Source organism: Sturnus vulgaris, unplaced genomic scaffold (genome assembly GCF_052056855.1).
Source record: "Sturnus vulgaris isolate bStuVul1 unplaced genomic scaffold, bStuVul1.hap1 Scaffold_194, whole genome shotgun sequence".
Taxonomy (NCBI): domain Eukaryota; kingdom Metazoa; phylum Chordata; class Aves; order Passeriformes; family Sturnidae; genus Sturnus; species Sturnus vulgaris.
This window is the reverse complement of record NW_028276164.1, coordinates 1,504,269-1,528,218: the sequence shown is the minus strand read 5'-3', so window position 1 is coordinate 1,528,218 and position 23,950 is coordinate 1,504,269. Positions and strand designations below refer to the sequence as shown.

General features: G+C 51.4%; 2 protein-coding genes and 1 long non-coding RNA gene across 5 annotated transcripts; 2 read left to right on the top strand and 1 right to left on the bottom strand.

The window, feature by feature from the left end:
- Window positions 1–447: 447 nt before the first annotated feature.
- LOC148218176 (uncharacterized) lies at window positions 448–3,718 on the bottom strand. The gene is made up of 2 exons (XR_015800537.1): window positions 3,579–3,718; window positions 448–3,305 (listed from the first exon to the last, which is right to left on the bottom strand). It is a non-coding gene; the product is annotated as an uncharacterized LOC148218176 (long non-coding RNA).
- On the top strand, window positions 3,197–8,741 carry LOC106864676 (class I histocompatibility antigen, F10 alpha chain-like). Of its 3 annotated transcripts, none has more exons than XM_088157913.1 (8): window positions 3,197–3,323; window positions 5,365–5,628; window positions 5,992–6,267; window positions 6,452–6,724; window positions 6,817–6,924; window positions 7,023–7,058; window positions 7,178–7,209; window positions 8,271–8,741. In XM_088157913.1, exons 1-7 carry the CDS (start codon window positions 3,197–3,199, stop codon window positions 7,201–7,203), a joined length of 1,110 nt encoding a protein of 369 aa, XP_088014039.1. In that variant the 3' UTR covers window positions 7,204–7,209; window positions 8,271–8,741. The 3 variants fall into 3 exon arrangements, with proteins under 3 accessions (XP_088014039.1, XP_088014038.1, XP_088014037.1); XM_088157912.1 differs by lacking the exon at window positions 3,197–3,323 and adding an exon at window positions 3,857–4,010 and having other exon boundaries at window positions 8,285–8,741; XM_088157911.1 differs by lacking the exon at window positions 3,197–3,323 and adding an exon at window positions 3,857–4,010.
- Window positions 8,742–9,908: 1,167 nt separating this feature from the next.
- Window positions 9,909–18,665, top strand: LOC148218175 (uncharacterized). Its single transcript, XM_088157942.1, has 2 exons — window positions 9,909–9,983; window positions 16,327–18,665. The coding sequence occupies exon 2, from the start codon at window positions 16,354–16,356 to the stop codon at window positions 17,260–17,262; it is 909 nt and encodes a 302-aa protein (XP_088014068.1). The 5' UTR covers window positions 9,909–9,983; window positions 16,327–16,353; the 3' UTR covers window positions 17,263–18,665.
- The last annotated feature ends 5,285 nt before the right edge of the window (window positions 18,666–23,950 follow it).

Genomic DNA, 23,950 nt, shown 5'->3' with positions numbered 1-23,950 from the left:
CTAGAAAATGGTGCTAATTGGCATGGACTGTTGTTCAGCCAAGGCTATGTTAAATTCTTGAACTAGAGAAGAACAGACAAGAGAATTATGAATATTGTTTTACTAAAAAAAAAAAAAAAAAAAAAAAAAGCAGGTGTGTGTGGTGCACATTGGAGGGGGAGATGGAGTGGACAGATCGAGAAGTCTGAACCTTCCAAGGTGCAGTCCCGGGGACAGGGCAGCCACCTCTGTACTGCAGACAGGAACCGGGAACAGTGACACGATCTGACTGTGACCCCCATCCCCTGTGTGGGGACAGGGGAGGGAATGGAGAATAACGGGAAATCCGGGAAGGGTGAGGGGAAGATGTTTTTGTAGGAATTATTTTCTCATTCTCTTGCTCTGACTTGTTTGATAATGTTATGAATGACGTTCTATTTTTCCAGTTTATCAAGCAACGAGATTAAATGTAGCAGCAAATTTTTAATAGTAACAATTATAAATGGATACAATTAAAGTATTGGAGAAGAATACAATCAAAATGCATATATTTGAGAATTTAATTTAGTATAATTGAGGTTCGTATAAAGCATAAGCAAAACCGACCGGGGATACGGGGAGTGGCTCCCATTCCTCACGTACCAAAGCATCAAGGCCAAAAATCCTATTTATATACTATGTGCTACAGAAGTTTCTAGAGAACTCCTCCTAGTTTCTATTCCTAAAATCTACATCACTATGTTGTACGGCGCATGCTCTACTAATGGGTTAGGGGGTCTCTCATCCTTTTGAGGGTCTTATTTCCGATGAAGGCTCATCATCTTCATCAGTGTCCGCTGTGTGACCTGCAGGTAGTGCATGCCCACTGTGTGACTGAGCAGATGTTTTCCATAACAAGACTTGAATTAAATCCCATGCTTGGAATCGTCCCATTTTGGCCCATTTCCAGGTCAAAATTCTATTTCTAAATGCTACTTATCAGACCTACGTCCTTCTACTATTCGCTTCCAACATCCTCCTTCGACTCCCAACATCTGGAAGATGTCCTTTGTCCTGTCTCACCCATCTCCCCCCTCACTCTGTAACAATTATCTTCTATTGATCTAAATACAATTTTGCTAATATAACTACAATTAGCACGAATCACATTTATCACAATAATAAATTCAATTAATTTCCCCCAAGTCAGGTGTATTGACCAGTGATTAAACTCTCCCCGCCCTTATCCAGACCCTTGAGCCTTTCTTAATGTGTTCTGTTCCCTGCGCAGTGTGAGGAGGGAAGTGACAGAGAGGTTTTGGCCTCTCTCAGTCATCCCGTGCTCCGGCCGGGGCTCCTACAGAGGCTGCAGGTGGGTCCCGTCTCCATCCTGGACTCACCCCGAGCTCCCGGCGGTTCAGGGCAGCAGCGCTTCCTTGGCCTCCTGCCCGGGCCGGGCCCAGCGCCAGGGCCCCGTCTCAGGCGAGGTTTCCGAGAAATGGCAGAGTTCGGAGAAAGGGAGGAGGAGTCCGTGCCGTGTGCAGAGCCCGCCCCTCGCTGCGATTGGCTGAATATGCCGTCACTCCTCGTTCTCGCGCTCTGATTGGGCAGAGGGGGACAAGCCCCGCCCCAGTGCTGCAGGCGAGGCGCCCCTGGCGCAGCAAAGGCGCCATTACCGCAGCGTCTGTGGTGGCCCAGGAGGGGCCGCGGCGGAGCTCGGAGGCGGCTCCAGCGCTGCGTCCCGAGGACGGGGCAGCCACCGCTGTGCTACCCCCAGGACCCGGGACGAGCCAGCGCTGCTCCGGCACCGGCTCCTGCCGAGGCCCCAGCGGGAAGGAGACCGCGGGCAGCCGCTCCCGCAGCGCCCTCAGCCCAGCGCCAACACGGGCCGGCACCGGCACAACCAACCCGCCAGAGCCCCCTGCCGCCCCCTCGGCCCGCAGCGAGCCCCGAGCCCCCGCACAACCGAGCGCGGCTCCCACCTGCGCTGGGGCCGCCTCCCCGGTGGTTCCCAGTCTCCCCCTGTATGATCCTGGGCATTCCCAGTATGTTCCAAATCACTCCCAGTAGGATCCCAGTCGCCCCCAGTCATTCCCAGTATGGTTCCTTTCACTCTCAGTCCCTCTCAATAAGAGTTCAGTGTCGCCCCAGTTCCAGTATGAACCCAGTCACACCTTCTATGAAGCCATTTCCCCCCCCGATGGTCTCAGTTGCTCCCAGTATAAGTCTAGTCACCCCAGTATGATCCCAGTATCTCCCAGACACTTCCACTATGAGTCCGGTTTGATCCCTGCCACCTCCAGTATAATCCCAGTTACTCCCAGATACTTCCAGTGTTATTCCATCACTCCAAGTTGGACCCCGTCAGTCCCAGTATGACCCCAGCCTGGGCCAGCTGCTCCCAGTATGATCCCAGTTACAACTGCATTATTCCAGTTTCTCTTAATCACCCCTGCTACAGATCTGATCACTCCCAGTATGATTTCAGTCAGTCCCAGGATGATCCAAGACACTAATAGGCTCTCTCAGTATCTCAGTTGACCCCTGCATGCTCCCAGTTGCTTCCACTAACCCTCAGTGTGGTCCCAGTATGATCCATAATGACGCAGTTCTGCTCCCAGTGAGTTCTTGTCCCAGTTCTGGTGTACCTCGATGTTCCAGTCTGTCCCAGCCCATCCCAGTCCCTTCCCGGCAGCCGCCCTGCCCCACTCCCATGCACTGGGACCCCCCTGCACCCCTTTTCTCGGGAATCCTCCTCTGCCAGTCCCTGGCTCCCCTGTTTCCGTGATCCCGGGGACGCCCAAACCCCCATTCCCGGCCAGCCCAGGGCACCTCACCCCCAGGCCTCCTTTTCCTGGGAAACCCGAACTGGGCACGGGCTCTCCAGCTGCTCTGGGATGTATGATCACCCAAAGGAAAGGGAGAGAACGGGAAAAGGAGAGAGAGGAGACTGGGAATCAGGGATCGGGGTCACAGCGCCCAGTCCTGCTCCGCATGGGACCCGCAGCCGCAGGAAAAATCGGATCCGCGGATCGCGGAGCTCCCCCCGCTCCGGGCCGAACCCGGCGGGTTCCGGGCAGAGTTCGAGCGCAGGTTCCGGGAGCGCAGCACAGCCCGGCCCGGGGGTCCCGCAGTGCGCGGCTGTGCAGGGTCCCAGATGGATCCCTGAGGGATCCAGAGAGGTCCCAGGAGGGGAACCAGGTGAATTCCCTGGAATTCCCCCTTTCCCCCTCTCCCCATGCTCCCTCGGGCACTTTCACTTTCGCATCTCTCGAGCTGCGCCACAGCTGCGACCGGGGACGGCAGCGATGGCTCCAGCGCTGGGTCTGGGGCTGCTCTTGGGGCTCCTGGGGGCGCGATGAGAGGTGAGTGGGACCCCCCCAGAGCCGCAATTCCTGGGCACCGGGAACCCCCTAAACCTTCATTTCCGGGCACGGAAACCTCCGGAATCCCCATTTTGGGTCCTGTAACCTCCCTCAATTCCCTTCCCCAGCACCGGGACCCCCCTGTAACCTCTCATTTGGCACAGAGGCCTCCCCGAAGCCCCATTTCTGCTCATCGGCACCCCCTTTTCAGGCTTCTTGCCCTTCCCAGACCCTAGATCCGCCCTTTTCCTTCACCTTTGCACCTCCAGATCTCCCAAATTTCCGTGTCCTCCCAGTTCTCCACTCCCGGCGCTTTGTAAGACGGATCCCAGGTGATTCTCAGAGGGCTCCAGGGGACTCGCAGCGGGGATCCAGAGGAATTCCCTGGAATTCCCCCGTCCCCTCCCCCGCACCGCGCTCACTCAGTCGCTTTCGCTTCCGCGTCCCAACCTGCGGGACCGGGATCTACCCGGCGATTTGTGACGTCACTGAGAAAGCGGGCTGCTATTGGCGAACAGGAAATAGCGGCGCCAATGGCGAAGCTGGAGGCGGCTCTGGGGGCGGGGCCAGTGCTGGGTCGGGGCCGGACGGGCCCGCAGCGGAGCAGAACGATGGCTCCAGCGCTGGGTCTGGGGCTGCTCTTGGGCCTCCTGGGGCTGCTCTGGGACCCGGGGGGCGCGACAAGAGGTGAGTGGGACACCTGAAATCGCGACCACCCTGAACTTCCATTTCCGGCCACCGGAACCCTCTAAACCTCCTGCGACCCCCCAGTGCCCTTCTCCAGGACCCCCCTGAACCTCCATTCCTGGCTACGGGGACCCCCTTGATCACCAATTTCCGGGCACCGGGACCCCCCTGAACCCCCATTCCTGGGCACTGGGACACCCCTGAATCTCCATTTCTGGGCCTAGGACCCCCCTGCAGCCCCTTTTCGCGCATCCCACTTTTCCCAGACCCCGTTCCTGCCCTTTTCCTCTACCTTTGGATCCCCCAGACCTCCCAACTTTCCGTGTCCTCCCCGTTTTCCACTCCCGCCGCTTCCCGAAACGGAGTCCCAGAGGGTCCCGGGCGTCCCAGGCGTCTCAGGGGGGTCGCAGCGGGGATCCAATGGGATCCAGATGAATTCCCTGGAATTCCCCCTTCCCCCCTGTTCTCTCTCCCACTGCACTCCCTCAGTCTCTTTCCCGCCTCCCAAGCTGCGCGTCCGAGATCTGCTGGCCTCTCCCAACCCCAGCCTCCCCTTTCCCGTGACCCAAAGATCCCCATGCCCTCCATTCCTGCCTCTCCCAGCTCCCAGACCCCCTTTCCTTCAACACCGGGGACCCCCGGACCCCCTTTCCTGGGCACAGGGACCCCCTGGATCCCGCATCCCGCCTCTCCCAGTCCCTTCCTTGAACCTTGGACCCTTCCCGGCTCTCCCCGTTCCACTTCCTACCCGCCCCAATCTCTGCGTCCCCCCAGTTCTCCACCCCTTGCTCGTCCTGTGAGGGAGTCTCAGAGGTTCCAGGAAGGTCTCTGGAGGGTCATGGAGGGTCCCGGGGGGATTCTGGGTTCTGGGACCCCCCTGAATTTCCCATCCCGGGCACTGAGACCCCCCCTACACTCCCTTATCCAGTACCAATCCCCCCCTGCACGCCCTTTTCCATCCATCCCGCCATCCCCATCCCCAGATCCCTCTTTTCCTTGACCCTGAGACCCCATGGACCCCCATTCCTGCTTTTCTCAATCCCCACTCCCCCTTTCCCTCTGCATCAAGGACCCCTGAGTCCCGCATTCCTGCCATCTCAGGTCTCCTCACCTTGTGACCCCTCTTTCCTTGGCACTGGGGACCCCTGGAACCCCTTTCCTGGGCCCGGGGATTCCCTGGAACCCCTGTTCCAGCTCTCCTAGTCCTTGTATCCCTCTTTCCTTGACACTGGGAGTCCCCTGAGCCCCCATTCCTGGACACTGGGACCTCATGCACTTCCTTCCCGGCTCTCCCAGTTCCTCTTTCATTGATCCATAACCCCCTCAACCCCCTCAAATCTCCGTGTCCCCCCAGTTCTCCACTCCCTGCGTAACCTGCACGTGGCCGTGTCAGAGCCCAGCCCGGGGATCCCCCAATTCATGGCCATGGGATACCTGGATGGGATCCCCTTCCTGCGCTGTGACAGCGAGCGGGGCCGGGCGGTGCCACTGACACAGTGGATGGAGGATGGAGCCGAGCCGGGATATTGGGATGGCCAGACTCAGATTTGTGTGAGGAACCAGCACATGGATGCCTGGAACCTGGAGACACTGCGGGACCGGTACAACCAGAGCAGGGGTGAGTGCGGGGACCTGTGGGGCTGGGGTGGGATCCGTGGGGCTGAGATGGGGATCCGTAGGGCTTGAATGTGGATTCACAGGGTGCCAAGGGGCTGAGATGGGGATCCATTAGGCTGGTATGGGATATCTTGTGATCCATGGGTTGGAATGCGGATCCATGGGTTTGGGATATGGATCCATGGGGCTGGGATGGGATCTGTGGGATTGGGATGGGAACAGTGGGGCTGAGTTGGGATCCATGGGTTGGGATGTGGATCCATGGAGCTGTAATGGGGCTCTGTGGGTCTCCATCAGACTCTGGGGCTCCATAGGACTGGAAAGGGGCTCTGTGGGACTGGGACTCTGGGTACAATCCCCCCAGGTCTCCGCACCGTACAGCGGCTCTACGGCTGTGACCTCCTGTCTGACGGGAGCGTCCGTGGATCTGAGCGGTACAGCTACAATGGGCAGGATTTCCTCTCCTTTGACCTGGGATCCAGGAGATTCGTGGCGGCCGACAGCGCTGCTGAGGTGACCAGGAGGTACTGGGAAAGTGAAACGGACGAGGTTGAGAGGTGGACGAATTACCTGGAACATGAATGCCTGGAATGGCTCCAGAAATACGTCAGATATGGGCAGAAGGAGCTGGACCGCAAAGGTGGGAGCAGAATTCCTGTGGGAATGTGGGATTTCGAAATGGAGGACTTGGGAACACAGTAATTCCTGTGGGAATTTCAGGGGCAGATCCCACCCCCATCCCATTCCCCTGGAATTCCATTGACAGCTCTCACCCCCATTCCCATGAACTTCCATGCATGTCTCTCACTGTTATCCCATTCCAGAGCCCCCTGATGTCCATGTGTCTGGAAAAGAGGAACACGGGACGCTGATCTTGTCCTGCCACGCGTACGGATTCTACCCCAGCTCCATCGCAGTCAACTGGATGAAGGGGGATGAAATCTGGGATCAGGAGACGGAGTGGGGCGGGATCGTTCCCAACAGCGACGGCACCTTCCACACCTGGGCCAGGATCGAGGCGTGGCCAGAGGAGCGGGAGCAGTACCGGTGCCGGGTGGAGCATCCCGGAATGTTGGAGCCCGGGATCTACGCTTGGGGTGAGGCTGGGAATGTGGAATGTGGGAATTGGGAATTTGGAATGCCCAAATGGAGATTCCCCTCCCCCTCCTCACCATCCCTCATTTCCCAGAGCCGACAGCTGGCAGGAATCTGGTGACCGTGGTGGTCACCGTGTCCGTCGCTGCCATCATCATCCTCATTGTCCTCATTGGATTCATTGTCTGGAAGCACCAATCCGGTAACACACGGGATGGGGGCTGGGAAGGGGCATGGATCCACCTGGCACTGTTCTGGGAATCCTGTGCCACCAAAGCTGATCCTTCTGTTTCTCCACAGGGAGGAGGGACAGGAATGAATACAGCATGGCAGCCGGTGAGTACCAGTGGTGGATCCAGCTCTGGATCCCCTCTGTGCAGATCCCAGGATGGATCCTGGGGTTAATCCTGGTGTGTGATCCGTGCTAGCATCTCATGGATCTTCTCTTTCTGCAGGAAATGATGTGGGAACAACAGCCTGACCACAGGTATGGAGCGGGATGAGGGTGGGATATCAGAGGGGGATCGGGGCAGGATTGGACTGATTTGGATCAGGGAGGGATTCTGGATCAGAGTAGGGGTCCAGAACAGGATCAGATGGAATTGTGGAGTGGGATCACGGCTGGATTCTGGAGCGGGATCAGGTGGGATGGATGGGGCAGGATTTGTGTGAGATGGATGGGGCAGGATTGGTTGGAATTCCAGAGAGGGATTGGAACAGGATGGGTGGGGCGGGATTACGTGGAATGGATGGAACAGGATTGGTGTGGGATGGATGAAGTGGGATAAGGGAGGTGTTCCAGAGCAGGATCAGTTGGATGGATGGAGCAAGTTTGGGACAGGATCAGGTGGAATTCCGGAGCAGCTCTCACTCTCCATGGGCTCCAGCAAGGTCCATCCTGCAGGATGGGGACAGGGACAGGGTGACACCATGACCCTCTCTCATCCCGGCAGGAATCACTGCCTGAGCAATCCCCAGAGCTGGATCCAGCCTCTTCCTGTGGTAGTCGATTTGGCTGAGATGGACTGGGATTTAGCCCAAATTCCCTATAAAGAAAGCACAAATTTAAGACCTTGGGAGGCAGGCTGTTAAAAAGCAAGGCCTTAGACATTAGGTTTGGCCCCTGCCCTGCAGATGCAGAGGCTTTAGCCTAAAACCATGGGATTTGTAAGGACATGTCAGGCATGCCTAGACACGTCCCTAATTCTCATTTGTCTTTGGACCTTTGCCCTCGGGTATCCCTGTGTATATCCCTCCCCCTGGTCTTTGGATGCAGCCTCTCAGATCACATGTTCACAAATGGATTAAAAGGGTATCACAGGCACCATCATTCCCATCCCGCTTCTTCTTCTTCTAATTATTATTATTATCATTATCATTATTATTATTATTATTAGCCACACCGTAACCCGGTCAGGCTGGTGAAGTTGCCACAAAGGGAAGAACCCCCATTGCATTACAACAGGCAGCCATATCAGATTCCACATGTTCCAGGTTAAATTCACGTGAAGGGGAAACTGGATTTACAGAGATATCTAATGGCTTTAGGTTCCACGTTGCAGAAGCTCCAGAATTACATCCTGCTATCCAGACCCATAGGACTGGACACACCTGCACATCCCTTCCAGCCTGGACACTGGGTCTATGTGAAGTGGTGGGACAGTGATCCTCTACAAGCCAAGTGGAGAGGACCATTCCAAGTCCTGCTAACCACCCTCACCTCAGTCAAAGTTGCTGGCAAAGGACCTTGGATTCACTGCTCCAGAGTTAAGGGTTCTGTTCCTGAAACAACTGAAAATAGAGACTGATGCAGATGAAAACATTTTTTAAATTAATCCTGTGCCTAAAGAACTGTTCATAATAATCCTGATTCTTCTTTGCATGATAGCCAACTGTGCAAGACATTACTACTGTTAAGATATTTACTGTTAGATATTTATATATTATTAGATATTTATCTGTTGTTAGATGTTTACTGTTGTTTGATATTTATCTATTAGATATTTATTTACTGTTAGATATTTACTGTTGTTACATATTTACCTATTTATTGGGGGTTAGGTTTCTTTTCTTTTGTTCCTTCTTACCTATAGAATTTTTCCCATGAATTGCTAGAAAATTCTAACTGCAGCTACTGGTTAGTGCTTTAGAAAACAAAAGGTTGGCCTGGCCCAGGTAAAAAGGAGGGCGGGGGTGGGCAGCTACTCAAGGCTTTGGGTTTTGGAAGACACGTTTGGAGCTGCTCTTGCTCAAGGAGAGGAAGTCCCCATGACCCAGCACAGAGCTGCTGCTCATTCTCCTCTGGGGTGAGGCTCTGCTCGTAAGAACAGCCACTGACCTAAGGCCTTATTAACCCCTTCCTCACTAAAAGAGGCACCGATCACCCTCTGCTCACACCCAGCTGCCGCTGCCCGCTGCTCCTTCAGCGCTGCTCTGAGTTTCTCTGCGCTGAAGCCCCGCCCTGCCCTGCCCTGCCGGGACGTCCTGCAGTTCCAACTCCTGCCGAAAAATTGCCTGATACATCTCGTCCACCAGCCCAAGATCTTTTGTTCATTCCTGCTGTTCTAGCTTAGTGCTTTTCAGAGTCCTGCAGGGGCACTGGGATTGACTGCCCCAGGGCTTTGAGAAGCAAATCCTCTCCTCCATCCTTTCCCAGCTCGGCCAGAAATGCTGTCACAGGCTCCCTGGTTCTGTTTGTTATTAATTCCATAGTTGTTGTTTTCTTGCCTTGTTATACATACCAGTAAGAAACTGTTATTCCTATCTCATATCTTCGATTAAAACCCCCTTAATTTGAAAATTATAATAATTCAGAGGGAGGGGGTTGACATTCTCTAGTCCGAGGGAGAGTCCTGCCTTCCCTAGCAAACACATGTCTTTCAAACTGAAAGAAATTTTGGTGCCCAACATTCTCTGCGGAGAACTTTGTTTGTGTTTCCAGGCCAATGGCGGCTCGGGCCCGGGCCCGTTCCAGGGCTGTTCCTCATCTCCGCCTTTGCCCTCCCACAGCCCGGGGGGCCCTGAGAGCGCGGGCCGAGGCTGGGCCGTGTGCAGAGCCCGGCCCTCGCTGCCATTGGCTGATTGTGCCAATGTCACTCCTGGTTGTCGCGCTCTGATTGGGCAGAGCGGGGACAAGCCCCGCCCATGAGGCGGGGTGCAGCAAAGGCGCCATTGTCGGACAGTTTGTGCGGGCCCGGCAGCGGCGGCAGCTGCCCAAGTCCGGTGAAGCTGCGGTGGAGCTCGGAGGCGGCCCCAGCGCAGGTGGGAGCCGCGCTCGGTTGTGCGGGGGCTCGGGGCTCGCTGCGGGCCTCGGGGGCGGCAGGGGGCTCTGGCGGGTTGGTTGTGCCGGTGCCGGCCCGTGTTGGCGCTGGGCTGAGGGCGCTGCGGGAGCGGCTGCCCGCGGTCTCCTTCCCGCTGGGGCCTCGGCAGGAGCCGGTGCCGGAGCAGCGCTGGCTCGTCCCGGTTGCTGTGGGTGGCACAGAGGTGTCTGCCCTGTGCCCGGGGCTGTGAGGGAAAATTCCCGTGGCCAGAGGTTTGTGTGCATAAAGGAGACGGAGGAGTCCTGTAAAAGTGACTTTATTGATGACCAAAGAGAGAGGCCATGCGGCATTTGCCATGCGGTCTCTCCAGTTGTAGTACGCAGTCTCCTTTTTATTCTCATTTTCCCGGCTGCATTCCCCCTCTCCCTTTCGCCACCGACTGAGGTACTTTGAAGGCTCAGACTTCCCGATCCGACTACTGCATGTCCTCGTTAATATGTACCTCTCCTTTTGTATAACATCCGATATTCCTGGCTTTGTTAAGTGTTTCTCCTTCTCGAAGGTCAGGCACTGAGCAGGATCTTGGCTGAGCAGCTGTCTCTGGAAATTACTAACAGTTTCTGAAAACGATGGTTTCTCCCATTACTTCCTTTTATACAAATCCCTGGCCCTATCTCCAGGCATATTCATCTTACTCTACTCAAATCCTCTTCTTATTTTCTCAGTAATTATCTTTACTGACTTTAATGTCCATTGGCTTAGTCTCTTTTCCTGGGTCCTCTTTGGTTTGGGATTATTCTCAGTGACCTCACTGCCTGTCCTTTTGTAGCTGTTTCTGGATCAGGAGGCCTGGCTGCCACCTGCATCCCCTTGCTCACCTGCTGAATGAGCTGCACTCAGCAAGGTGTCGTGCATGGTAAAAAGATGAGAGTTGCTGCAGCACATCAGAGGAGGAACTGCATTCGTTTAATCCATGGCGCCCCAAAAACTTGTCTAATTCTCATCCTTTCTACATTTCTACCAGAATATGAGCTACTTTCTACTTTCATTTGTTATCTATTTCACCAGTTTTCCGTTATTATCTGTTTGCAAATAGCAGTTTGAATAATCTAATTTTCCACAAATGTGGCCTTCATCTTTGGCATGGTTTGGTTGTCATGAAGGTCAGGAGCTGGGTCTGCCTGCTTCATTATTATTTCGAGGACATCTTGTCATCTAGTCCTGTAGTTCGAATGATAAATGGGTATTTTCCCCAGCAGTGTTAATCTGCGTTTCTAAAGCTCTTCTGACTGCCTGGAACCAAAGGTTCTCTTCCAGAGCAGACATTGTGTGACTCACATGTGGCCCCCCACAATCTGCTTTTTACTTGATATCTTTAGTGTTAGAGAGTCAAGGCATTACTTGATTCTGGGCAGGATGTGCAACAGAAATTATTTCATCCACACATAAGTGCCCGGGTGTGCAGAGAAAATCATTCCATGACACGTGAGTTTTACTGGATTTTTCCTGAACTTTATACAGTCTTAAACCCTTTGGAATCCGTTGGTTTAGTGTTCATTGCTTCTAAGTTGGATAGTTCTTAATATTTGGTATCCTATTGGCCCCGTATTACTTTTCCTCTGATGTTAATTAGGTCCACATTCCTGGATTTCCTTCTCAGCCTTTTCCAGACCAGGTGCCTCCATGTATGCCGGGGGCAGTGTCTGGGGTGGGTGTTCCTTGATATTTGCTGATGTTTCCTTGATGTTTGGTAGCCTTGTGGGAATCTTTTGGGCTATTCCCAGTCTGTTGAGATGTTAAACTCACGTTCATTTAGTGTAACATCCCTTTAAAAACACACTTAATAATTCCTTTCTCCAAGACAAATGCAAGTCAAGCCTGCCTAGAGAAATAATTCTGAAAACATTTTTCAACTTGGTGTATTTTCTGACCATGGAATCCCCGGCAGCCCAGTGTGTGAGTGTAACTGAGGGGCAGAGTGGAATTGTGCCGTTGTCTTCCCCAGCAGCTGTGGCAGTGCAGGCACAGAAAGCAGCGAAGCTCCAGCAGTGGCAGCAAGGATTGGCCCCAGTGTGTGGAGATGCCAAAGGAGGGTGCCCAGGCAGAGGATTTCAGCAGAGGATCTGTGGGCAGGCCCAGGGGCTTGGCCCGATGTGGAGCCCTGGCTGCTGCTGCGTTGCCTTCAGTGCAGGGTCAGTGGTGCCCTCCCATGCTGCTCCTGCAGCCGGGAATTCCAAATCTCCGGGGTTTGAGAGCCCCTGAGCCCAGGGTGAGGGGTCCCCCCGTGTTGAGCTGTGCTGGCGGCTGTTTCTGTGCTCAGGGACTCTTGGAATGGGCCACGGCACTTGGCCACCAGTGGTGCTTCTTTGCACTCCTTAGGCAGGACCCGATGTCCTGGGTGGATGCTGTGAACAGCAAAGTGCCAAGGCAGGCTCTGTGCCAGCCCAGCTTCCTGTGGCAGAGATTTCACAAGAGACAGGATTCTGGCCACAGACTGCTTGAAATATACATCCCTTATCTCCACCCTGCACTAGGTGGAGAATTACCAGGGCAATGAATTGCAAAGATCAATTCCAAGGGAGATAATTGAATATCTGCCCTGGGTCTGGCTCTTATTCTTGCCCAAGCCAATGGCAAAAGCTGTATCCATTGCATCTTGGTTTCTATCACCAGCTTCCAAAGGAGTTTCTTTATTTCCCCATTCCTTCTTTCTACCTGCCCTGAGCTCTTGGGGTGCAAGGGCTTGTGGAGGTCCCATTGTATTCCTAAAGCAGCCATAACGCCCTGAAGGGTCTTTGCTGTAAAATGAGTTCCCCATCTGAGAGTCTGTTTTTTCCACAATCCTTTATCTTGGAGTTGTTTTAGAAATACCTTAATAAACGATCCAGTGGTTGCTGAAGAGTGTCACAGTGTTAGCTGGTTTACACTGGGCAGTGAATTTGGCCTCTGCTAAGAGAAGTGGCCTGGCCTAACAGACAGGCCCCCAGAGAGCAGAGATAGGCTGGAACTCACTGGGTTACATCCTTGTCTGTCTTCAATTCTGTCCTAAGCTGCAGGGGCTATTGGTCAGAGGGCTGAGCAGCCTAAACTTGGAACCAATCACAGGCGCTTACCTGGGAACATTAAGAAAGATATTTAAGAAAAAGTCAGAAAAATAAAGAGGACTTTTTCATAAGGATCAGAGAGTGCTGTGTTTTCTCTCTCAAGTACAGCAGCAGTCGACTCAACAGAAGAAGTCAGAATTGCGTTTGCCATCCTGTTAGCTGCCATGCTGTCACCAGCAGATATTTGAGCCTTCCTGCTCAGGGCATTTCAGTGCCAGGCTCTTCCAAGCACACCCAGCTCTGCCGGTTGAGCTGACCATGCAGGGGTAACCTGAGCTTGGTCTAATTCCCTTTCCTTCATCAGAGCGTGTCTTGGAGCTCTTTTCCCTTCTCCTGCCCTTGAAGACTCATCCATAAACACATTTTGTCCCTCAGGCCAGGGAATTTCCCCTAAATCTCTCCCAGCCTGGCTCTGGAGCTCTGTCACTTGAATGCAGTCATGGGTTTGTTCCCAGCCCCCTGTGCAGGCTGTTCAAACAGGAGCCTGGGTTAAACCCTTGCCCTGTCCTCAATTCTAAATCCTCCTGTGCCACTGAACAAGTTTCATTCTGTAATCACCAAGCACTGCTCATCCATGTAGAGGCTCCTTTGGTTATCAAAGCTTTCACTTGGTGCCAGACTTGAACAACAGGAGATCTGCTGCCATCAGTTTTTGGGCCTCAGGTCCCATTAAAGCTGTGGCTGCACAATTCTGCAGACAATGAGGCCACTCTGGCCACTGGGCTAAACATTTTAGCAGAAGAATTCCTTTGGCATGGCCCTGTTTAACATCCACATCCAATTAAAATTTTTTTTCTGAGTCTGGTAGAGCCATGGCTGCAGCATCAATCATTTGTTTATTTCATTATCTTAAGTTTTGTTCCATTTCTTGTATCCATACCACAGCATTGAGACTATCTGGTGTTTAAAAGTCACAAAGTGTTCTGGCTAGAACAGAGAATCCTCAATCCAGATCCTGCAATTTCCTATTAGTCGTCATACTTCTTGCAACTCCTTTTTAATCCTGGGTTATTTCTGAGCTTCCCTGGTCTCTCTCTGGGTCAATACACCAGAAGCCTGCAGTCAAAATATGTCCCAAATATTTTACCTTTTTCTCCACCATTTGCCCTTTTTTTTAATCAAATATTTAAAGATGCTGTTTAGCCTGAACATTCAGCCATTTCACAGAGGCTTCTTCTACCACTTCTTGTCCTCCTGATTGCAGCAAGTCATCCACATCGTGCATTAACCCAGTCCCTGGGGGTGGGGTAAATTCTTGTGATATTTTTTGCAAGTTTTGCCCGAATAAGGCTGGTGCTCCCGTGCATCCCTGCAGAAGGACCCTCCATGTCTTTTCCATTTTCCCTTCTATCTCTTGTTCCCACTCAAAGGCAAAATCCAGTTTACCATCCTGTGTGAGTGGGCATCCCCAGAAAGCATCATTGCCATCAATTCCTGAATGGTGTCAGTGTGAGGAGGGCACCTGGTTGAAGATGGTGTAAGGATGTGAGAGCCCCTGGGTGCTTGGGTCTTAATATGCACTCCACTTTTGTACAGCTAGTGATATTCATGGCTCTGTTAAGTCTTTGTTCTTCTGGGAGTTCATGAATTGAGCAGGACCTTGGCTGAGCAGCAGTCTGTGTGGTCAATTAATAACATTTTCTGACCCTGATGGCTTCTGCTGTCCCTTCCTTATGTCCACGTCCCCGGCCCTGTGTCCAAGCGGATTCGCAGCCTGTGTTTGTAGAGACCCTTTGCTGTTGTTCCTTGCATGGGGGTCCCCCGTTTTGGGGCCATCCCCCCTGGAGCAGGGTGTCCCGGCTTGGTGCAGCCCCGCCCCTCGGGCAGCGCTGAGCCAATGAGAGCGCGCGGCGGTGATGACGCAGCAGTGTCCAGGCAGAGCCGCAGCTCCCAGCGTTGCCCACCTGGAGCCACCTGCGCCCGGCCCGGGCCCCAGCGCCCCCCTGGATGGGAATTTGGGGAGGTGGGAGGGGGGGAGCGCCAAGGCCGGGCCCCCCCGCGCTGTGGTGGCGGCAGCGGCTGCAGTGGGGAGCGAGTGCGGGCGGGAGCGGCCGAGAGCCCAGCGCTGCCCCAGCCCGAGCTGCCCCAGCTCCATCGCTGCCCCTGCGCTGGGATGCTGTGGGTTTGGGGGGAAGAGGGAGCCGGCAGTGGGTGCTGGGCCTGGGGGAAGCAGGAGAAGGGAAGGAGAAGCAGGGTTGAAGAACAACATGATCAAATGATGCATGTGGGAGGAGGAGGTGGGATTGTGCATGAGAAGGAGGAATAGTAGGAGGAAGAGGAGTGTGAGGGGCAGTAGGGACACAGGATGAGGACGAGGAGTAGCAGAAACAGGAAACACCACAAGGTTCCACCCCTCCCTGTATCTGCAGGCCCTCCCAGCCCCAGGAGTGTTGCACCTCCTTACGTGCCACAGGTGATGAGGGAGAAGGATCCATGATTTGCACAGGGGTAAATCTTGGTGTTTCTGAGCTTTATTGGGTTAAATGTTGGGGCTGAGGTTTTTCTGTGGGTGCTGAATCTTCATATTTTTTTCCTCGATTACAATGTAAAATGTGCCCAAAATTATGTATTCTATCACCATCTGTTGAAGCCAGCTGGGGTAGTGATCCTTATCTCCGAGGGAGATATCCTCTGTCAAAGGGCCATATGCTAGAAAACAGGTGGGGGAGTGTTCTTTATCTTTCCTTCCATCCATCCTTCCTCCAGGACGATATCAGGTATCTTCTGTTAATGGGCCATTGAGTTCAATACATAACTGATAAAATCACATCATCCCATTTTGAGATTGTGCACCCAGGGGGAGGAGCCAAACATTTTGTACCTAGATTCAAACTGAGATTTGGAACACCAAATCATCCCTTACCCACTGGTTTCCAGAGGACAAGAGCTACCAGACCTTTCTACAGGATCACTACTACAACAAGACCACGTCATCTGGACTGCTACCACCACCTTAACTAGAGGGGCGTAAGGTTGTATTCTGACTCTGTCAGTTGTTTTCTTTTGTATTGCATGTATTATATTTTTTTCTCTTGTTTTTTTCTGTAAAATTCTGTTTCTGACTTGGAGTCTCTCACAGGTTTTACTTTCAAACCAGCCCAATTTTCGAGGGGATTTTGGCTGAATCTTGGTGTTTGGGAGGTTATTACAGACACAAGATGGTCAATGACTTCCAGAGATGAACTTGGGCAAGGAGGAACTCCCGGTTTATGGAGCTCTCTTGTTTTTTCCCCAAACCAGGATTTTTCATTCCCACGGCGTGAGGACATGGAGGAGGCAGAAAAGCCCCGGAGATCCCGCAGGAGGAGGGGCTGCAAACCAAGCACAGGGAGCTGCAAGGAGGAAAGACCCTCCCTGAGCCGGGATGGCGGCCGGAGATCCAGGCAGAGCTCAGAGCTGGTGGAGAAGCCTCCTGGAGGGGAGAAGCCCCACAAGTGCTTGGAATGTGGGAAGGGTTTCAGCTACCGCTCCAGCATGATCCGGCACCAGCAGATCCACACTGGAGAGAAGCCCTATGAGTGTAGGGAATGTGGGAAGGGATTCAGAGTCAGCTTCCATCTCATCCGGCACCAGCTAATCCACACTGGGGAAAAGCCCTATGAGTGCGGAGAATGTGGGAAGAGCTTCAGCAGCAGCTCCAACCTGATCCGGCACAAGATGATCCATACTGGGGAAAAGCCCTACGAGTGTGGGGAATGTGGGAAGAGCTTCAGCTACAGCTCCAATCTGATCCGGCACCAGCTGATCCACACTGGACAAAAGCCCTACGAGTGTGGGAAATGTGGTAAGGGTTTCAGCAACAGTTCCTACCTGTTGCAGCATCAGTTGAGCCATACAGGGGACAGGCCCTACACATGCTTGGAATGTAGAAAGAGCTTTGCGTGGATGTCCAGCTTAAAAAAACACGAGCACATCCACACCGGGGAGAGGTCCTACGAGTGTCCCAAGTGTGGGAAGAGGTTTCAGACCAGCTCCAATCTCCTCATGCATGAGCGGATTCACACAGAGGAGAGGCCCTTCCGCTGCCCTGACTGCGGGAAAGGATTCAATCTCAACTCCACCCTCACTGTCCACCGGCGCATCCACACTGGGGAGAGGCCCTACGAGTGTCCTGAGTGTGGGAAGAGCTTCTCAAAGAGCTCAACCTTGAGCCGACACCAACGGAGGCACCACTAAGGGAAGCCCTGTGAGTGCCCCGAGTGTGGGAAGAGCTTCGTGCTCTGCTCCAGCTCCATCCCCCATGGGAGGATCGGTGTTGGATGATCCCCAGTGACCCCCGTTGGGCAGAGCCCTGGTGATCCGTGGTCCTGGTTATCCTCGTTGGGTCGGGGGAAGGGGTTGGAGAGATTTCTTTCCCTTCTTATTCTCCTGTGATTTGGTTGGTAATAAATTCCCTCGCTGTGCCCAGGCTCAGTCTGTTGTTCCCCTTCAGGTGCTCAGGGTGGGATCTCTCCTGTTCATTCTCTCAACTCCTGGGCCTTTCCTCAGCCAATCAAATAATGTAATTTAGATTCAGCCAATCAGAGAGAGCAGCTCTGTTGACACAGCAGTGTCCAGGCAGATCCACAGCACCCAGTGTTCCCCACCTGGACCCCACCCAGTCACTAACCCCCTGTGGCACTTACACACGTCCTTCCCCAGTCCCTCCACACAATAAACGTGACTGGGGTGAACTGGTAAGCTTTATCGGGAACACTGGGAGCAGCTGGGGAGGGGCAGAGTGGCAGCAGGGCTGGGGGTAACACATGATCCCCCTAAAATTAGTGTGGGGACAAAGCAGAGGTCCTGCCCAAGCCTGATACCACGGGGCAGGGCTGCAGCTGCTGCCAGCTCAGCAGCTCTGTGGGAACAGAAAAGGAGGTGACACCCGAGTGGGGGCCCCACGGGGAGCACACACACTCCAAGAGAGGTGGCACATGATCCCCCCAGGACCCCTGGTCTTAGGCTGCAATACAGGATGGGACAAAAAGTATGTATTCTATCACCACCTGTTGAAATCAGCTGGGGCAGTGATCCTTATCTCTGTGGGAGATATCCTCTGCTAATGGGCCATCTGTTAAAATCAGGTGCAGCAGTCATCTTTATCTTTTCCACAGCCCATCCTGCCTTCAGGAAGATATCTTCTGTTAATGGGCTATTGAGTTATACTGTATGACTGATAAAATTACATCATTCCTTCCGTTCCCAATGAATGACTGATAAAATTCCATCATCGCACTGGGAGATGCTCCAGCCAGGGGGAGGAGCCAAGCCTTTCCTACCTAGATAAAAACTGAGATTTGAAACACCAAGGCAGTCTTTCTCCACTGGATTGCAGTGAAAAATTGGATCTTTCAACATCAATACTGGACCTTCAGAGGAGAACTGCACGTTTCTACAGGAGCACTGCTTCAACTGAACCATATCTGTCATCCAGGAGGACTGCAGCCACCATTCAATCAGACTGCTACCAGCACCCTGACTGACACGGTGTCAGGTTGTATTCTGACTGTCAGTGGGTTATTTTTGGGCTTTTACTCTCTGATACTGTATTTCTATTTTAATTTTCCTAGTAAAGAACTGTTATGCCTATTCCCATACCTTTGCCAGAGAGCCTCTTAATTTCAAAATTATAATAATTTGGAGGGTGGGAGTTTAGATTCTCCATTTTAAAAAGAGGCTTCTGCCTTTCTTGGCAGACACCTTCTTTCAAACCAAGATAGATTTTGGTGCCCAACGTGGGGTCTGAGGGCACTGGGAGAAAGAAGGAATAACAGCTCCTGGGTAACCTGTTTTTTTGTGTGCTGGATATAGAAACCTCATTGGGTGGCACCATGTGGTCTAGCTTACTGTGGTTCAGGTGGGACGTGGTCGTGGCTGTATTCCTCCCATTTGCAGGCCCTATAACTAAAGCTACTGTGGCTGTTATCCAGTTTGCTTTATGGGTTAATAAGGTGAGGAATTAATGGATTTTTAACTTCTTTGGAAGGCGGGTACATGGATTCAGGACTATCACACTCTAAATGTGTTATTTGGACTACTTTAACAATGGTACCTACTGTGAGGGAATGACACCAGGGAAGACTTTTCTCCCAACCCTTTACCCAGTTTTTTGGGTCTACCCCACCATTTTCTGAAGGGATAAAATGTCCTCTAAATGCTAATGATATCATACAGTGGCTGGTGTTGCTGATATGCCTGTTCTATTTAGCAGTCAGAGATAAGGGAATATTGGCTTGGATAACCACTCTGGTACCTACCCCAGGAAATAGAGATGCTGCTGCAGAGACTGACCCTGCCCTACAGCCTGCCTCAGAAAGGAACCACCCAGACTGGGTGGGCGTTACAGTGAAGGAGATGTGTGAGATGCTGAAGGAGTACCTTTCCCCAGCTGGTGAGAAACCCTCCCCCTGCCTTAGAGGGAGAGTCTGATGGTGCAGCAGTGGAACCCACAGACATTACATCTGTCCAGGTTCCAGCTGAACTGCAAGGGCACTCACAGCCAGCAATAGTCAGCCCTGTGGAAACAAAGAAGTCTAAGATGAAAACAAAGCACCTTGATAATAAGAAAGGAGGGCCCTCACAACCAGCAGGGGAGCCAGAGGTTGAGATCATCACCAAGTCCCTGTTATATGAAAGTCTCTCTAGTCTGTGAAAAGACATTGTATGATGGGGCAGCGAGGCTTTTACAACCTGGTTACTTTGGGTCTGGGACCTTACGGGTACAGGCGTCCAACTGGATGGTCCTGAGGCAAGGAATTTGGGACCTGTGACCCAGGACTCAGGTGTGGACCAGGTATTTGTAAGGGAGCCAGGGCCCTTTTCCCTCTGGAAGTGGCTTTTAATGAGTGTGAGAAAGAGGTCTGTCCACAGAGAGAGAATGCAGAAGCACCACCATAGAATGTGCTGGAAGACCCTTGAGGAAGGGATCCAAGAGCTGAGAGAAGTGGCAGTGCTGGAGGTGCTCTTTGGGAGGGATGGACAGCATGACAATGACCCTGACAAGGTCAGGTGCACAGGGCAGATGTTGTGGAATCTGGCAAACCTGGGGCCATCTCAATACACCTTTATTGCAACAATTAATGCTGATAACAACCAAGAAACAGTGGGTTCTGTTGCCAACAAGCAACAAACAAGCTTAGAAATTTTGAGAGTATGATCAATGGCCCGATGCAGGCTCATGTCTCTGCTGTAATTGTGAGCCTCCAAGAGGAGAAGAGGGAGATGAGGGAGGAGGGGAGGAGGAACAGTTCCCAAGCAGCACCAGTGCGAGTCACAGACCTGTCATGATCCGCTATTAATGCAGAGCGGGGGTCGTGATGGTTCTTTTGATCTCAAAGGTGCAAACAGGCAAAATGCAGGGGACAAAATCAGTTTATTCAACAACAGAAAATCAGTTTAATCAACAACAGCAATGCATTTCATCAAATGCCAACAATTCAGTTACGGTAAAGGGGAGAGGTATAGGAAACAAAGTATAGGGAAAGGGGAAGGAAAGGAAGGGATGGGAGAATAGCTACCAACAGACGAGACGGGCGTCCTCACGGGTCATCCGATAGACGAGTCTTCGTCCGTGGGGAGATCTCAGGGGTCTTCTCCAGGGGGTAGACGGGTCTTCATCAGTGGAGAGATCTCAAAGGGTTCTTTCCAGAGGGCCGCTCTTTTATAGTCCTTCTCCAAAGCGAGTGGCCTCTGGCCAAGAGGTGGGAAGTTTTATGGACCATTGTGTGGTGCTGCAGGAGACAGGTACAGACAAGCAGTCCTCAGTTGGTACAACACAGTCTCTGGTTGGTGCCACGACAGCACAGTCCAGTGAACACAATACACCAGCACACAGTCACGAGCATCCACCTGGCCCGGCCAGTAAACCATTGTCCAGAGTCAGCCTGGGTGGGGTCCTCAAGGTCTCCTTGCGACGGTCGGGAGGCAAAGTCGAGGGGAACTTCGGACTGACCCTTACACCACCCTGTGACTCACGATCGTCGTCAAGAGCGCCCTTTTGTAGAGTCGTAGTGAAGTCTTCAGTTGTGGTGTCTTCAGGACTCGTCCAAGTTGGTAGCATATCCCGGAAAACAGAGACAGGAAAGTAGGAAAAAGATAAGGGACAGGATAAGGAAAAGGAGAAAATTCGGAAAACAAAACAGATTAATTATGTTCAATTTTGTTGATTGCTAACGACTTCAAACAATTTGTTCAATTCTTTAATTTTTTTTCAATTTTGATTAGAAATAAATCAATTTTTAAAGCAAGTTTTTGATTAAACAATTCTAATTGAAATTAGAAGATAAAAAAGAAAAAAAAGAAAATATTCATTTTTTATTTTATCTGAAACCTTGTGTCAATAACCCTGGGGATGTCAACAGTAGCCGATCTGGGTATATCTGTCACAGATGCCAATTGTGTTAATCGTTTCGTTATTCTCCAAGTCATGATGTATAGAATTGCTGACAAAACAAAACCAATTAAAACTAAAATCAAGAGAACAATGGTGGGATGACACAATTTGCTCAGGACACCTGTAGCAGTAGGTGACCACCCAAATAGAGTATCCCACCACCTGTGTTCAGCATCTGCCTTTACTCTTTCTAAAACACAATGTATTTTTTCCACATTGTGATGAACAGCTATTAGAGTTTTCTGTCCGTTTTTCTTGATCTTCTTCAAAATTTCGATCAGATCTTGGTGGAGCAACAATTGCTTCACCAGAGAGAGGTTCATTCCAATTGGAGTGGGCAATAGATGGTGGATCAGTGTGTAATTTGACTGCAAAAGATGGTGAGAAGTAACTGGGGCTACATAGGAAAAATCACATCCTGAAATCCTAGTAAAGTTGCAGACACAAAAGTTTGAATGATTTTTAGTATTCAGTACCAAATTTTCTATAAAAACACTATCACAAGCAGTTCTAAAGCATGCACATCCATTGCCTATATATACTAATACAGTTTCAGGAATCTCATTTGGATGGATTTCAAAGTTACAAACATTCTGTTCTGTGTCCAAGCAGATATCTTGAGCTCTGATTGCATTACTTTCACAGATAAACCCTTGTTGTTCCCGGACAATGCAAGTTTCCAAATGGACAGTTTGCCACCTCCCACCGATTTGACGGGCCCATTCCCTATGCTCAAAAGGATAGAGAATGGCTCCATCATGGTCCAACCCCAATGCAATGATGGGGAATATTGAATGCACTGAAGCATTACGAATCGTCAGTACAAAGGCTGTGGCAATGCTTGTGCTGGGATCATAGGTAAAATTTACTAAGTTCCACCAGGACTGGAATTCTTTTTCAAAATCAGTGGCACTGTCCCAGACTATTTTTCGGATTTCAGTGGGAAAAGTGCCTTCCTCACCTTCTCTTATAATTAAAGTCCGGCCATGAGATCCTATGCCATAACTGTATGCAGGTTCGGTGAGGGATCCAGTTGCTAATTTACAAGTTATTGCAACATTATCACCTTGTGTCACCAAGAAAGGAGGGAAAACCTTGTTTTTGTCATCTAACACTAGGTGGGTACTTACACCACGGTATATAACTACGGCGGTTAGTGTGTGTTTTTCTATAGCATTTATTCTGAATTTATAGGTCAGGCCTTTCAAGCTGGACTCATCTGTTGTGTTATTCTGCCAGGAGCATGTTACATAGGTTGGTCTGGTTAAAGTAAAGTTATGCCAACAGTCAGTAAGTTCATCTGCACAAAGCTTTGTAACTTCAACGTTGTTGGTGTCAGGGTCCAGGGTATAGTTACCAACCTTCCTTTGGCGACAGCACAGTATTAGGGGAGCTTGTTTTTTACATGTCCATGCTGTTGTGGGGCAGAGACTCGCCGTGATGTTAGGGTGCAAACTACTGGTTATATCTGATTTTAAGTAATTCCCGGTGATTGTAATGGTGGTGGCTTTCTCATGAAGGGATTTTTCCACTTTTCTGCATCCTACCTTGATTTCTTCACCAATTATTCCTGTTAGTACCCTAGCCCAGTCCTTTTTGTCCCAACCCCAGTCACTTGAACGGTATACCTCAGAATCATGCAGTACTACGGTCGCAAGGCTTGGGTGACGATCTCTGGGGTAGGGTCCTAGAGCACTGGTATGCCTGATGGAAGCTTCAGACCACGGCCACTGGGCCGAGTTTTGGCCATGGTGTGGTGGTAGGATACAGAAAAATATCAAAAAGATGATCATGGTTCGTCCAGTCCCCATGTCCCTCGGTGGTCTTCTGTGAAAGCAAACATAACAGAGTCTGCCACCAAAAGGCAGGAGGTCAAAATGATGGAACAATCCAACGGGTACTTATCCGATGCTCTTTTCCCAGAGCATTGGTGGCTACCCATGCATATTTATTTAGAGGAGTTTTTAGTACTAGTGGTACTTCTCCTACAGTAGGGAGGTTTACCAAAACAGGTTGCCCAGGATAATGGACTGGATTTTTGGAATCATTAGGTCCCTGTAGTGCAGGAATGATGCTTGGGGCTTTTAGACAAAAAGCAGTTATTTTGGGACACCCGTTTACCCCCCATCTATCATTTATACCTTTTACAGCTTGCCATAATCGAAGATCCCAACCTCCCTCATGTGGCTTTAGGAGTCGCTTTAGAAGACCATTGGTCCTTTCTACAATCCCGTTGGCTTGAGGATAATAGGGGGTGTGAAAAGTCCACTTTATTCCTTCTTCCCTTGCCCATTCCTGTACTACTTTAGCAGTAAAGTGGGACCCATTGTCAGATTGAATCTCCTGCGGCTTTGGAAATGTTCCAAACCATTCTCGCAATGCCTTAACAGTATTTTCTCCTGTAGCTCTATTAAAGGCTTCAGCTTGAACTAACCCTGAAATTATTTCCACTCCCACCAGCACGAAATGTTTACCACCAGACTTCTTAAA